Consider the following 14,687-nt stretch of genomic DNA (forward strand, 5'->3'; position numbering starts at 1 on the left):
ACGCAATTTTTGCAATTTTGCCTCTATTCACCGCCACAATGGAGTCAGAGTGAGACCGTAACTGGATGAACAAAATATAGGGATTATTGTTGAGACAAATCATCACTTTTGAGAACTGCCTGCGATCAGATGTACGTCGGCTACTGTACTGTATTTTTTTAATGATTGATGCAAATGTAGTTTGACTTATTCAGTCACTTGGAAATGTATCTATTCCCTGACATGTTTAAAGAAAAGTAGCTACAAAGTTGATTTTTAAAAAAAATATATATTTACAATAATAATTCTTGCATTTAGTTGTTCAATTAATACGTTTGGGCTCTGAAAATGGAGGAGCTTGCAGAGATCTCAGTAGACCTGGGTTTAACTCTTGGTAACTCCACCTGTCTGTGTCCTTGGAGAAGATATTTTATCTACATTGTCCCAGTTCAACCATCTGTAAATGACTGCAAGCCTTGGCTGTAGAAATAACTGTGATGGGCTGATGTCATGTCCAGGGGGTGTCATTGACTGTCCTCCGCTTCATGCACAGCATCCTAGGATAAGCAAGGGCACCAGTGGGCCTTGGGTCATGCATAGGACTTACTTTTACTTCTCATATTTAGTTTTTCCTAATACGTATTTCCTTTGAAAACAGAGAGACGGTGTATAATATGTATAGTGTATAGTTAATGCGACATTTTTTAGACTCTAAACACATTGTACTGTGTATTGTGGTATTGTATTGTTATTTTATTGTATTGTACTCAACAAGCTCATCAGGAGAGCTGGCTCTGTCCTGGGGGTTGAGCTGGAGTCTGTGGTGGAGGTGTCAGAGAGGAGGATGCTGAGGAAACTACTCAGCATCCTGGACAACACCTCCTACTCCTTGTATGCCACACTGACGTCTTGTCAGAGCACCTTCAGCCATAGACTGAGACCACCGAGGTGCACCACAGATTGCCACAGGAGGGCTTTCCTACCTGTGGCAATCAGACTGTATAACCACCCCCCCCCCCCCCCCCCCTTTGAAGGATGAATACATAACAGAGCTATTCAGAGTTATTCGGTTATTCAGAGTAAATCTGTTGTACTTATTCTTTAAAAAGTTCACTGTTTACTGTTTCTGTACTCTGGCGAAATCATTTCCTTCAAGATAAATAAAGTTCAATTCAATTCAATTCAAATTTATTTATATAGCACATTTAAAACACAGCTGCAGCTGACCAAAGTGCTTCATATACCACTTAGCCAGTGTTGAAAGCCAGGGAGAAGAGATGGGTTTTCAGTCTGGATTTAAACTGTCGCACAGACTCTGAGGACCTGACAGTCAGCGGAAGATCGTTCCAGAGTCGTGGTGCTGCGACAGAAAAGGCTTTATCACCTCTAGATTTAAGCCTGGCTTTAGGAACAGCGAGGAGAAGCTGGTCAGCTGACCTCAGAGCCCTACATGGAGTGTACGGCTGCAAGAGCTCACTCAGATACATTGGGCCTATACAGTGCAGACACTTAAAAACAGTCAGCAAAACTTTATATTTAACACGAAAGCCAACAGGGAGCCAGTGTAAGGTGCAGAGCACAGGGGTGATGTGCTCATGCTTCTTTGTTTTAGTCAAAAGGCGGGCTGCAGCATTCTGTACTCTGCAGGCGCTGTAGGGAGCGCTGGTCCAGCCCAACGTAGAAAGCATTACAGTAATCCAGACGTGATGTTATAAATGCATGGATAGCTCTTTCAAAATCAACTTGAGTAAAAATAAGATTTAATTTTGGAAAGAGTCCTCAGCTGAAAGAAGCTGGCCCTGATGACAGAGCTGATGTGCTTATCAAATCTGAACAATGGGTCAACTATCACCCCTAGATTTTTTACAAAAGGGCGGCAAAAAGTGGACAGAGGACCAATAGCACTGTCTTGTCCTTGTAGAGGGTTACTTTGCCCGAACACTAAAATCTCAGTTTTATTTTTTATTAAGATTCAGAAAATTACCTCTCATCCAGACTTGTACATCATTCAGACAGTCTTGTAGTATTTTTACAGCAGCCAGGGTATCACAGGAAATTACAGGAAGGTAAATCTGAATGTCGTGTGCAAAACAATGAAAGTAGACATTGTGCTTTTTAAAAACAGACCCAAGAGGGATCATGTACAAAGCAAAGAGAAGTGGTGCTAAAATTGAGCCCTGGGGCATGCCATATTTAAGAGGAGACACAGAGGAAGAGCACATTAACAGAAAAACGTCTGTTGGAAAGATAGGACCAAAACCAATTTAGCGCAGAACCCTTAATACCTATGTGCGTCTCGAGGCGAATCACAAGGACACTGTGGTCCACTGTGTCAAAGGCTGCAGATAAATCTAAAAACAGAAGAACCGCAGAATTCCCAGCATCAACAGTTAAAAGAAGGTCATTAAAAACTTTTAAAAGGGCTGTTTCAGTGCTGTGTCTTAATTTAAAACCAGACTGAAACTTCTCCCCTATTTCATTAAGATCCAAGTTGATCTTATCTTACAGAAGTAACATTACAAAAATTAGGACACTGTCCAAATACTTATGGACCTGAGTGCATCTGGTGACCTCCAGTGGTATTTTGATTTCTACAAGACACAATAACTAGGTTTAACCTGAAGCTTAAGTGCAGTTTAAACTTCAGCCTCTAAGGACACAACTATGTGGTTACTTTTTGCAGGCAAAGTTCTTTGTTGTTGTTGTTGTTGTTTTTTATCATTTTGCTGGAGCTAAGGTCATGACACTAACAGTCCTAGCATTTTTGGTTTTAACCCATTTTGTCTTTCAGTTGCTGCTTTGTAGGAACAACACATATCTTCGAGTCTGTTCTCTAGAGTTTGCGAAAAGCTTTTATATTTGTCAGTCTAACACTAATGTAACAGCTGCATGCAGAAGTATTAGACGTTGGTCACAGCTGGCTGAACCAAGCAGGAGGGCAATGCAATGCTGGGCAAGACTAAATGCGTTACTGTCAGTGCACAGTTATCTCACCTCACTGGTCTTTCTTGTTGGTTTGCTTTGGCGTGTAAGATCAGTGGAACGCTGAAGTGCACCGTGTCTCCTCCTATCACTCATGACATAGGTTCCTGAAGAGGTGTGACTAACAGTCATACATTATGCATAGAAACTGCAGACATCTGGTGAGGGACAGAAACTTTAACAGAATGCGTCAAAGCAAAATAATCTCTGAGCAACGAGGAAGTCAGGTTGGTTTGAATTGTTCTTGGGCCAGAGGAAGAAAGATTGCAGCAAACCTTTAAAGATCATTAAGGAGAAAGGCACTGAAGTATCTGAAGTGGAACTTTTAATACCAGACACATGATCACGGAATACGATTTTGGCATGACAACACAAAAAAATCATGGGAGTCTTGATCACAAAAGCTGGACAAAATGGTAAGGTGACTGAGCAAAATTAAAGACAAGTTTCTGCTTTTGTGATTTCCAGTTTGTTTAAACCGTCGTATCACATAACAGTCTGACAGCCATCAGGTGCTATATGGTCTGAGTGAAAGCTTTGTACGACTTGTAGACTTGAAATACAGCAGACACACAACACTGCCTAGATGTTCCAGACACACACTTCCGGAGACAATCAGGCCTTGCTCCAGTCCATGCTGCAGAGGCTGAAGATCCAGCCAGCAAGAGAAAGCCAGGCCTCCCTGAACACACCTGTGCCCACCACAGCCCCATCAACATGTCTTCAAGACGGAGAGAGAGAAACTACAGACCCAAAGTCAGTTGACACAGTGACCGCAAGCCCTCAAAATGGCTTTGAATCAAAGGAAGAGAGGAGGTGGGGATTTGGTAGGAACGGCATTCCCTCAAAGTTGAATCAGGTGACAAAGGGGGAATCCGGTGATGAGCTCAGGACTCCTGGAGATGGCCAGGATGCATCCAGTCTCAACGGCAAAGGACAGCAAACAACTCGTAACTATGAATACAACAGGAGTGTTATTTCCTTCTCCTCCCAGAAAGACAACACTGACAGTGACAACGGTGGGAATGGCATCTTGGGAAACACTGCATTGCCAAAACCAACAGCTGAGCAGTTTCCTGTAGAATCCTTTAAGGATACCAGTGTGTCTGTCTTTGGAGGGAATTCTGTAGATTTCTCATTGGGGAAGAACATTTGTAGTGAAAAAGTTAATGTAACAACCATGGGACAGAATCAAGACCACAGCCAGACCTTTGCGCCCAGAGTCCACAGGTGGTCCCTCAATTCCAAAGACACAAGAAGCCAAGAGAACAAAGTGCACGCCGAAAACGGAGACATCAGAACTTTGGCAGAAAACAAAAATATGACAGTTGTCCCAGCTAGTCAAAAAACAACTCACAACAGTTGGAAACGGAAACAGCGATTATCTGAGACTAAGATGAAGAGATGGACTCAGAAAATTAAGGAGCGGTGGTGGGACAGACCTGGGAGTTTTTCCAAGAAAGGAAAAGAAGACAATGGGAAATTAGATGTCAACAATATGCCAGAAAATCAAGTGAGCAGTGCACTTACACATTACTCTTTAAAAAAAATAAATCATACATTTAATTGGCACAAGTGTATAGTCTGAATTGTTTGTGTCTTCCACAGAATTCACCTAAGAACCAACAGCTAATGGAGGAAAGGACTCCGCCTTCACTGGACACACGTGATCTCAGTGAAGCATCATCGGGACTTTCAGAGGAACTTGCAAACAATGGGGAAATCAGGTATTTAGCAAGAAAAATGTCCTAAAATGTAAAAAACACACAAACATGAGTTAGTGTGACTTTAAAAGACAATACACCGGGTTGTGTCGATTTTAAGCCTGTAAGAGTCACGCGTGAGGAATGTGAAGTATTTCTGAGATGTCTCCAAGCATACTTTTGATTAATTATTTATGCTGTGGTGTTTCTTGCTGTGCAATTTTCTGATCCGATGTGTCAAACACACCCTGTCAACGACAGCAGGTGTCATCTACCGGCGTCACACTCACTTTATTTTTGTGATTGTCAAAATACACCAGTAAACAGAACCACACACCGTTAGGTCTGGAAATACGTGGAGAATGGCCCAGTTCTTGAGAGGTTACCTATTGAGGTTATTTGCATGCAAGCTGGATGAATGGTGAAGGAATTGTGCCATTTTTACAGGATAAAACATGAACTGGACCAGCATGCCCGTGTGTTCAGCCGATATTGTTAATAATATGTGGTTGCATGTTGACAGTCAATGACGGGTGAAGGTCTGGTACCCAGAGACATCAGCAGGTGCTGCTGGTGCTCTGACAGACTTCCACTGCAGTCATCTTCAGTTCTTGTTTGTTCTTGGGGACTTTTGCCTTCAGCATTAAAACACATACTCATCCGGATGTGCCTGTCTGAACAAGCCTAGTGATGTTTCACTGTGCCAGCCTTCTTATTTAAACTAAAATATAAAAGAATAACTTTAAATTCCTTGAAAAGATGGTAACATGTCACAAAATAAGGCGTTATCTGGTCCTTACCCTTATTAGAATTCAAGATTTCAAAGTTGAATATGCAATAGTTTCTATGGAGTTACCAACGGAAATTTTGTAGACCCCACTGACTGACTGACTCCATCATGTCTGTAATTTTCCTGCTAATAACAGTGAAAATATCACATGAACTGTTTAGCGATCGCAGGCATTTTTATGCACAGGAGTTCCATTTTCAGAGGACATAAGTAACTGGGCAAAATAATGAGTTGTTTGTCTTTCGGCTACCACAATTCTTCAGGGTTGCCACAGCAAATCCAATACAGATCCACATTAGGATTTGGCACAAGTCTTACACTGGATGCTCTTCGTAATGCAACTCTATATTAGACCATGGGGTGAACAGTAACTATGCTTGGAAATTATTTTCATAGAGCACTTGTTTGGTCTACTTGGAAACACCCCAATTCACTCACACTTATCTTCAACTGTGGGAACCCCCGAGTTAATTAGCTGTAATGGTTAGAATTAGCACTGAAAAACTCCCCAATCAAAAAAGTTACCAATACCGCATTTTAAAATATGTGATTTTAAAATTTTAAAGGAAGTTCCTTTTTTAGAGGAGCATCGTGACTAGAAATGAGATTAGAATTTAGATTTATTTGGAAATACAACTTTTTTCTTTATTTCAGTCATAGCAATAAATTACATATCCATAGTACCTATCAAAGAAAACATGATACTAATTGGGGGGATTAATGATCTCTATCTGCATATTCAGAACATTTGGGGGGGATTAACGATCTCTATCTGCATATTCAGAACATCTATCTATCTATCTATCTATCTATCTATCTATCTATCTATCTATCTATCTATCTATCTATCTATCTATCTATCTATCTATCTATCTATCTATCTATCTATCTATCTATCTATCTATCTATCTATCTTCTGGAAAAGCTCCCAAAAGAGATATAAAAAGAACTCTTGGACAGACTTTAATCTCCAAATTTTATGCGCACGTGTTACAGTATAATACACCATAATACACATCAAAAACCCTACAATATTACAGCATTGGTTAATGAATGCAAAGAGTCAGCCTGGTTAATTGCATCTTTTACACCCATGAAACAACTGGTGCTCATTAAGGCGGTATTGAGAGTCCAGTAACATTGGTATACCTAAGGTTCGAATGTCTGTTTTTGCAAAAACAAAAAAGTAGCAAAGGTAACTCCTTTTTCATCATCACTATCATCAGACTCATCCAGATCATCAATGACCACATCATCATTTGGGACATTTTCACAGTCTATGTCTGGCACAGTCTGGCAATAGTCTATGCGTGGAAGTTCCTTCTCCAGACAACTGCATTTGGCTGTGCTGCACTTATTCTTTTTGCAGTAGCAGTTCACAAACTCCATTACACATTCAGGAACTGGATGCAGATCTGTCCAGCCAACTGAAATTTCTTCACTGTCCTCTGTTATGTGGTGTTGGTATCTGTAGATTTGCCAGAAGCGCACACTTCCCATCTTGAACATGCTGTACCTGGCCAAAATAATAGATTTCAATTACTATACTACATAGTGGTACACAAACAAAATTAGAACTACTTTGTCTTCTTCCAGCCATTTTCCAGTGTTCAATCCCTGGTGGGGGAATATTCATTCATTCATTTTCTGCTGTTTATCTATCTGGATCAAGGTGGTGTTGGCAGGAATATGGTGGGGGAATATAGTTTATGATATATTTTCAAATTTAAAAAATTCCCTTTTCAAATATAGGTATGTAATATATGTCAACATTTTGGTCTTAGGTGTTGTCTAAGAAAGTCAATCTGCTATCAAAATTATAGGAAGTCTGCATTTGAGTAAGTCAGGAGCCATGTAAAAATAGTTTGTATCGATTTTGCTAACTTAACAGATTAAATTTACTCATTTTCACTTAGGAGTTACAGCATATTTTTTTTCCTTATCTGTAAAGGCATTTTGATGTTGACCAGCAGAGTTCCCTATACGAAACAAACAGATATTAGACTAAACACCCACAGACCCTGGTCCCCCAGCCAAGCATAAATCAGGACCTACAGTAGTGTTCAGAATAATAGTGGTGCTATGTGACTAAAAAGATTAATCCAGGTTTTGAGTATATTTCTTATTGTTACATGGGAAACAAGGTACCAGTAGATTCAGTAGATTCTCACAAATCCAACAAGACCAAGCATTCATGATATGCACACTCTTAAGGCTATGAAATTGGGCTATTAGTAAAAAAAAAAGTAGAAAAGGGGGTGTTCACAATAATAGTAGCATCTGCTGTTGATGCTACAAACTCAAAACTATTATGTTCAAACTGCTTTTTAGCAATCCTGTGAATCACTAAACTAGTATTTAGTTGTATAACCACAGTTTTTCATGATTTTTTCATATCTGCGAGGCATTAATTTTGTTGGTTTGGAACCAAGATTTTGCTCGGTTACTAGTGTGCTTGGGGTCATTGTCTTGTTGAAACACCCATTTCAACGGCATGTCCTCTTCAGCATAAGGCAGCATGATCTCGTCAAGTATTTTGACATATCCAAACTGATCCATGATACCTGGTATGCGATATATAGGCCCAACACCATAGTAGGAGAAACATGCCCATATCATGATGCTTGCACCACCATGCTTCACTGTCTTCACTGTGAACTGTGGCTTGAATTCAGAGTTTGGGGGTCATCTCACAAACTGTCTGCGGCCCTTGAACCCAAAAAGAACAATTTTACTCTCATCAGTCCACAAAATATTCCTCCATTTCTCTTTAGGCCAGTTGATGTGTTCTTTGGTAAATTGTAACCTCTTCTACACATGTCTTTATTTAACAGAGGGACTTAGCGGGGGATTCTTGCAAATAAATTAGCTTCACACAGGCGTCTTCTAACTGTCACAGCACTTAAAGGTAATTACAGACTGTCTTTGATCATCCTGGAGCTGATCAATGGGTGAGCCTTTGCCATTCTGGTTATTCTTCTATCCATTTTGATGGTTGTTTTCCATTTTCTTCCACGTCTCTGGTTTTTTGTCCATTTTAAAGCATTTGAGATCATTGTAGATGAACAGCCTATAATTTTTTGCACCTGCATATACGTTTTCCCCTCTCCAATCAACTTTTTAATCAAACTACGCTGTTCTTCAGAACAATGTCTTGAACGTTCCATTTTCCTCAGGCTTTCAAAGAGAAAAGCATGTTAAACAGGTGCTGGCTTCATCCTTGAATAGGGGACACCTGAGTCACACCTGTTTGTTCCACAAAATTGACAAACTCACTGACTGAATGCCACACTACTATTATTGTGAACACCCCCTTTTCTACTTTTTTTTTTACTAATAGCCCAATTTCATAGCCTTACGAGTGTGCATATCATGAATGCTTGGTCTTGTTGGATTTGTGAGAATCTACTGAATCTACTGGTACCTTGTTTCCCATGTAACAATAGGAAATATACTCAAAACCTGGATTAATCTTTTTAGTCACATAGCACTACCATTATTCTGAACACTACTGTATACTCTGCTTCTCTGCTGAGCTTTGATGGGATCATCAGATGCACACAAAGCAAAATATGAGGATTCTTGTCAACACAAATCATCACTTACACCCACTTTTCCCAGTGAGCATCTTCTTAGTGAGCAACATCTTAGTGAGCATTTCTTTCACCATGTAGACAGATTTAAACAGATGTACCTTCTGGCAAACTGTAGCTGAACTTTCAGGTCTTCTTCCAAGACGGGTGCAGTTGAGAAGCGCTGTTTCAACTCCCTGAACGCGGCATCGCACCGATCCGACCAGGTGAAGGGAATCTTTGGTGAGGTCAGGGCTGTCAGGGGGCTAACTACCTGACTATAGCCCTTAATGAACCTCCTGTAAAAATTTGCGAAGCCGAGGAACTGTTGCAGCTTCCTACGGCTCGTAGCTTGGGGCCAGTCTCTCACCGCCGCGACCTTGGCCGGATCCGGGGCGACGGAGTTGGAGGAGATGATAAACCCCAGGAAGGACAAAGAGGTGCGGTGAAACTCACACTTCTCGCCCTTCACAAACAGCCGGTTCTCCAACAACCGCTGCAGGACCTGACGTATATGCCGTACATGAGTCTCAGGGTCTGGAGAAAAAATGAGTATATCGTCCAGATATACGAAGATGAATCGGTGCAGGAAGTCCCGCAAGACGTCATTTACCAAAGCTTGGAACGTCGCGGGGGCGTTAGTGAGGCCGAACGGCATGACCAGGTACTCAAAATGACCTAACGGGGTGTTGAATGCCGTCTTCCACTCGTCTCCCTTCCGGACCCGAACCAGGTGATATGCGTTTCTAAGATCCAGCTTTGTGAATATTTTGGCTCCATGCAGGGGGGGTGAATACCGAATCTAACAAAGGCAACGGGTATCGGTTGCGAACCGTGATCTCGTTCAGCCCCCGATAATCAATGCATGGACGAAGACCGCCATCTTTCTTGCCCACAAAAAAGAAACCTGCTCCCATCGGGGAGGTGGAGTTCCGGATCAGCCCGGCAGCTAAGGAGTCCCGGATGTAGGTCTCCATCGATTCGCGCTCAGGTCGTGAGAGGTTGTACAGCCTGCTGGACGGGAACTCCACGCCTGGAATCAAATCGATGGCACAATCGTATGGACGGTGCGGGGGAAGGGTGAGTGCCAGATCCTTGCTGAAGACGTCAGCAAGATCGTGGTACTCAACCGGCACCGCCGACAGATTGGGAGGGACTTTGACCTGCTCCTTAGCCTGGGAACCGGGAGGAACCGAGGATCCTAAACACACCTGATGGCAGGTCTCGCTCCACTGAACCACCACCCCGGACGGCCAATCAATCCGGGTATTGTGTTTTAACATCCATGGGAACCCCAGAATCACACGGGAGGTAGAGGGAGTCACAAAAAACTCCATCTCCTCCCGATGATTCCCTGACACCACCAGAGTTACTGGTAGTGTCCTGTGTGTGATTAAAGGGAGTAGGGTGCCATCCAGTGCTCGCACCTGCAATGGCGAAGGAAGCGCCACCAGAGGGAGCCCTACCTCCCTGGCCCATCTGCTGTCCAGCAGATTCCCTTCTGACCCTGTCTACCAGTGCTGGGGCCTGAAGGGTTAAATCCCCGCTAAGGATTGTAACTGGGAGTTGTGTGGAAATATGTGTGTGTCCCACGTGAATGTCTTGGCCCACCCTAAGCCCAGTTTCTAGGGGCGGGCGTTGGTCTTTTAACCGTTCGGGGCAGTCTCTCAATTGATGCTCAATTGAGCCGCAGACAAAGCACGCCCCGCGGGGAAGCCTCCTCTGTCTATTCGGTGGTCTGAATATGGCCCTGCTCGTGTCCATAGCTTCGGCAGCAGGGGGAGCTGTAGCCACACGGAGCGTAGAGGCCATGGAGCGTGGGAAGGGCGGACCTTTTTCGGACCCGGAAGGAAGAGGGACGGCGCGACGCTGGCCGAGATATCTTGTTGTGAAAGTGTAGTGACACGGACCCACAACAGGGGGCGCAAATGAACGGACAATAGGAGAAGTCAAATTTGAACACTTTACTGTTGTGAATGCCACAACTACACACAGCAGATTATAGAATGTATACAAAGTCAATCAAACAAGGTGTCGTGTGGGCAGGCTCGACGATAGGAGACGTCCGTCTGGAGAAGAACCGGAACCACACGATTTCCTCCACCACCGAACCAGGAGAATACTGGAGCCACCAGGTTCCGAGTCCCCCAGGTGGCCACCGTCTCCGCGTGTCGGATCTGGTACTGCTGGCGAAGAGCAAAAACAGTCAGGTGTGGGTGTGTGTACACCCCGTAACAAGTATGGTGGTTATTCCACCTCCACCTCTCATCCACACTCGTGCAGCTACTGTCAATCACTTATCTGGCGGGATGCAGAGCGAAGCAGTCGCGGCATACGCCGGTTCTTCAGGAAGACAGCTGCAACAATGTATTTACTGAAAACAACGTTAGTAACACTCAGGCTGAGAAAGTTACCTCCTTGGTAGAACGATATCTCGGCGACGTGGTGGAGGTGTCGTCCTGCTTTTATTAGGGGTGAGGCGCAGATGATTGGTGACAGCTGTCATAGCCGATGAGGGACAGCTGTCACCCCGGCCGCTCTTGTGGGGCAGCAGCGCCCTCTCGTGCCTGAAGCCCGCACTTCAGACAGGGCGCCCTCTGGTGGTGGGCCAGCAGTACCTCCTCTTCTGGCGGCCCACACAACAACTTGGAAATGTTCATGTATCCATCCCCTGACTTGTCTGAAGAAAACTGGCAAAAAACTGACTATTTATTATACCAAAGCCTTCCATTACTTTATGCAACCCATCATTGCGGCTTTTATGTTTTTTCAATTAATTTATATCAGGTTGTAGAGATTTGCTCTAAGTTTGAGTTTAAGGACGATCATTTTAGATTTTTTTTTGTATTTGAAATGGTATGAACAAAATAAAATGTGTGAAATACCAAGTGTTCCAATACTTTTGGAGAGCACTGTGTTGTGAAAGTGTCGTGACACGGACCCACAACAGGGGGCGTTAATGAACGGACAATGGATAAGCCAAAAGTAACAATTTAATGTTGTGAATCGCACAACGACGTACAGACAATAACAATATGGTGGACTGTCAATCATACACCAGGTGACGTGTGGGCAGGCTCGACGATAGAAGACGCCTGGCGAGAGAAGAGCCGGATCCCCACACAGCTTCCACCACCAACGGAGCTGAAGAACACCGGAGCCGCCAAGCCCTGCGCCCCAGGTGGCCGCTGTCTTCAGCAGTCAGACCCGGTACTGCTGGCAGAAAACAGAGACAGTCCTGATGAGTGTGAGTTCGCACACTCAGTAATCCCACAGTCAGTGTTTAGTTAGGAGGGAGCACCTCCACCTCCAATCACACACTCGTGCAGCTCCTGTTTCACCACTTATCTGGTTTGGGGTGTGAGGCGAAGCCGTCGCTGATCACACCAAACGCCAATCCCACAGATAAGGACACACCAGGAAAACGGCTGCAAAGAAGTTCAGATTATTACTCAATGTTTTGAGTCAGCAGAGAAAATTACCTGAATGGTAGCTGATTTCTCGGCGAGGAGGTGGAGTTGCAGTCCGGCCTTTATGGTGATGGTGATGAGATGAATGAGTGACAGCTGGTGCTGAGGATGAGTGACAGCTGTCACTCCCAGTGGCTCTGGCGCCCTCTCGTGCTTGAAGCCCGCACTCCAAGCAGGGCGCCATCTGGTGGTGGGCCAGCAGTACCTCCTCTTCAGCGGCCCACACAACAGGACCCCCCTCAACGGGCGCCTCCTGGCGCCCGACCAGGCTTGTCCGGGTGCCGGGCATAGAATTCGGCCAGGAGGGCCGGGTCCAGGATGAAGCTCCTCTTCACCCAGGAGCGTTCTTCGGGTCCATATCCTTCCCAGTCCACCAAATACTGGAACCCCCGGCCCTTTCGACGAACGTCCAGGAGTCGGCGCACAGTCCAAGCCGGCTCCCCGTCGATGATCCGGGCAGGCGGCGGCGCCGGTCCGGGGGCACAGAGGGGAGAGGTGTGGCAGGGTTTGAGTCTGGAGACATGGAATAGTGGATGTATCCGCAGTGAAGCTGGCAGCTTCAGCTTCACTGCGGCTGGACTGAGGACCTTCACGATGAAGGGTGAAGGGTCCTATAAATCTGTCCTTCAGCTTCTGGGATTCCGTTTGCAGAGGTATGTCCTTTGTGGATAACCAAACCGCCTGCCCGGGCTGGTATGCAGGGGCCGGGGAACGCCGGCGGTCTGCATGGGCCTTAGCCCTCGTCTGGGCTCTGAGCAGGGCAGAGCGGGCGGTACGCCACACCCGACGGCAATTCCTCAGATGGGCCTGGACCGAGGGCACCCCGACCTCTCCCTCCACTAACGATAACAATGGGGGCTGGTACCCCAAACACACCTCAAACGGGGAGAGGCTGGTGGCAGATGAAACTTGGCTATTATGAGCGTACTCGATCCAGGCCAGATGGTCACTCCAGGCCGTCGGGTGCGCGGAGGTCACGCAGCGGAGGGCCTGCTCCAGTTCCTGGTTCGTCCGCTCTGCCTGCCCGTTCGTCTGGGGGTGGTACCCAGACGAGAGACTGAGGGTGGCCCCCAGTTCCCTGCAGAAACTCCTCCAGACCTGGGAGGAGAACTGAGGACCACGATCTGAGACAATGTCTGCTGGATTCCCATGCAGACGCACAACGTGGTGGACCAGGAGGTCTGCAGTCTCCTGGGCCGTCGGGAGCTTCGGGAGGGCCACGAAGTGGGCCGCCTTGGAGAACCGGTCCACTATCGTTAAGATGGTGGTGTTGCCCTGGGACGGCGGGAGGCCCGTAACAAAGTCCAGGCCGATATGAGACCAGGGGCGACGAGGCACAGGCAGAGGCTGGAGGAGGCCTTGGGCCTTGCGATGGTCGGCTTTGCCCCTGGCACAGGTGGTGCAGGCCTGGACATACTCCCGGACGTCGGCTTCCATAGACGCCCACCAGAAGCGCTGCCGGACCACTGCCACGGTCCTTCGCACCCCTGGGTGACAAGAGAGCTTGGAACCGTGACAGAAGTCAAGGACCGCAGCCCTGGCCTCTGGTGGGACGTACAGTTTGTCCTTCGGACCTGTCCCCAGGTCCGGGCTCCGTGTCAGGGCCTCCCGGACGGTCTTCTCCATGTCCCATGTAAGGGTGGCCACGACAGTGGACTCGGGGATGATGGTTTCAGGGGGGTCTGACAGCTCGGTCTTGACCTCCTCTTCATGCACCCGGGACAGGGTGTCAGATCGTTGGTTCTTTGTCCCGGGGCGGTAGGTGATCCGGAAGTCAAAACGCCCGAAGAACAGCGACCAGCGGGCTTGCCTGGGGTTCAGACGCTTCGTGGTCCGGATGTACTCCAGGTTCCGATGGTCCGTGAAAACCGTGAATGGTACCGATGCTCCCTCCAACAGGTGTCTCCACTCCTCAAGAGCCTCCTTCACCGCAAGAAGTTCCCGATTGCCGACGTCATAGTTCTGTTCAGCTGGGGTCAACCTGCGGGAAAAGTAGGCACATGGATGGAGAACCTTGTCGGACTCCCCGCTCTGGGACAGCACGGCTCCTATCCCTGAGTCAGAGGCATCCACTTCAACAACAAACTGGCGCTTGGGATCGGGCTGCACCAGAACCGGTGCAGTCGAGAACCGGCGTTTCAACTCCCTAAACGCAGCTTCGCACCGATCCGACCAGGTGAAGGGGACTTTT

The 14,687-nt window shown here is 46.1% G+C and overlaps 1 protein-coding gene across 1 annotated transcript in view; it reads left to right on the forward strand.

Annotated features, from left to right (window-relative positions):
• The first annotated feature begins 3,003 nt into the window (after nt 1-3,003).
• Nucleotides 3,004-14,687, forward strand: part of zgc:113229 (uncharacterized protein LOC550612 homolog) — a 28,076-nt gene continuing 16,392 nt past the window's right edge. The window contains exons 1-3 of the mRNA XM_034182148.1: nt 3,004-3,377; nt 3,514-4,474; nt 4,570-4,688. Coding sequence (XP_034038039.1) covers nt 3,548-4,474; nt 4,570-4,688 — 1,046 coding nt within the window. The 5' untranslated portion in view covers nt 3,004-3,377; nt 3,514-3,547. The remainder of the gene's footprint in view (nt 3,378-3,513; nt 4,475-4,569; nt 4,689-14,687) is intronic.

Source organism: Thalassophryne amazonica, chromosome 11 (genome assembly GCF_902500255.1).
Source record: "Thalassophryne amazonica chromosome 11, fThaAma1.1, whole genome shotgun sequence".
Taxonomy (NCBI): domain Eukaryota; kingdom Metazoa; phylum Chordata; class Actinopteri; order Batrachoidiformes; family Batrachoididae; genus Thalassophryne; species Thalassophryne amazonica.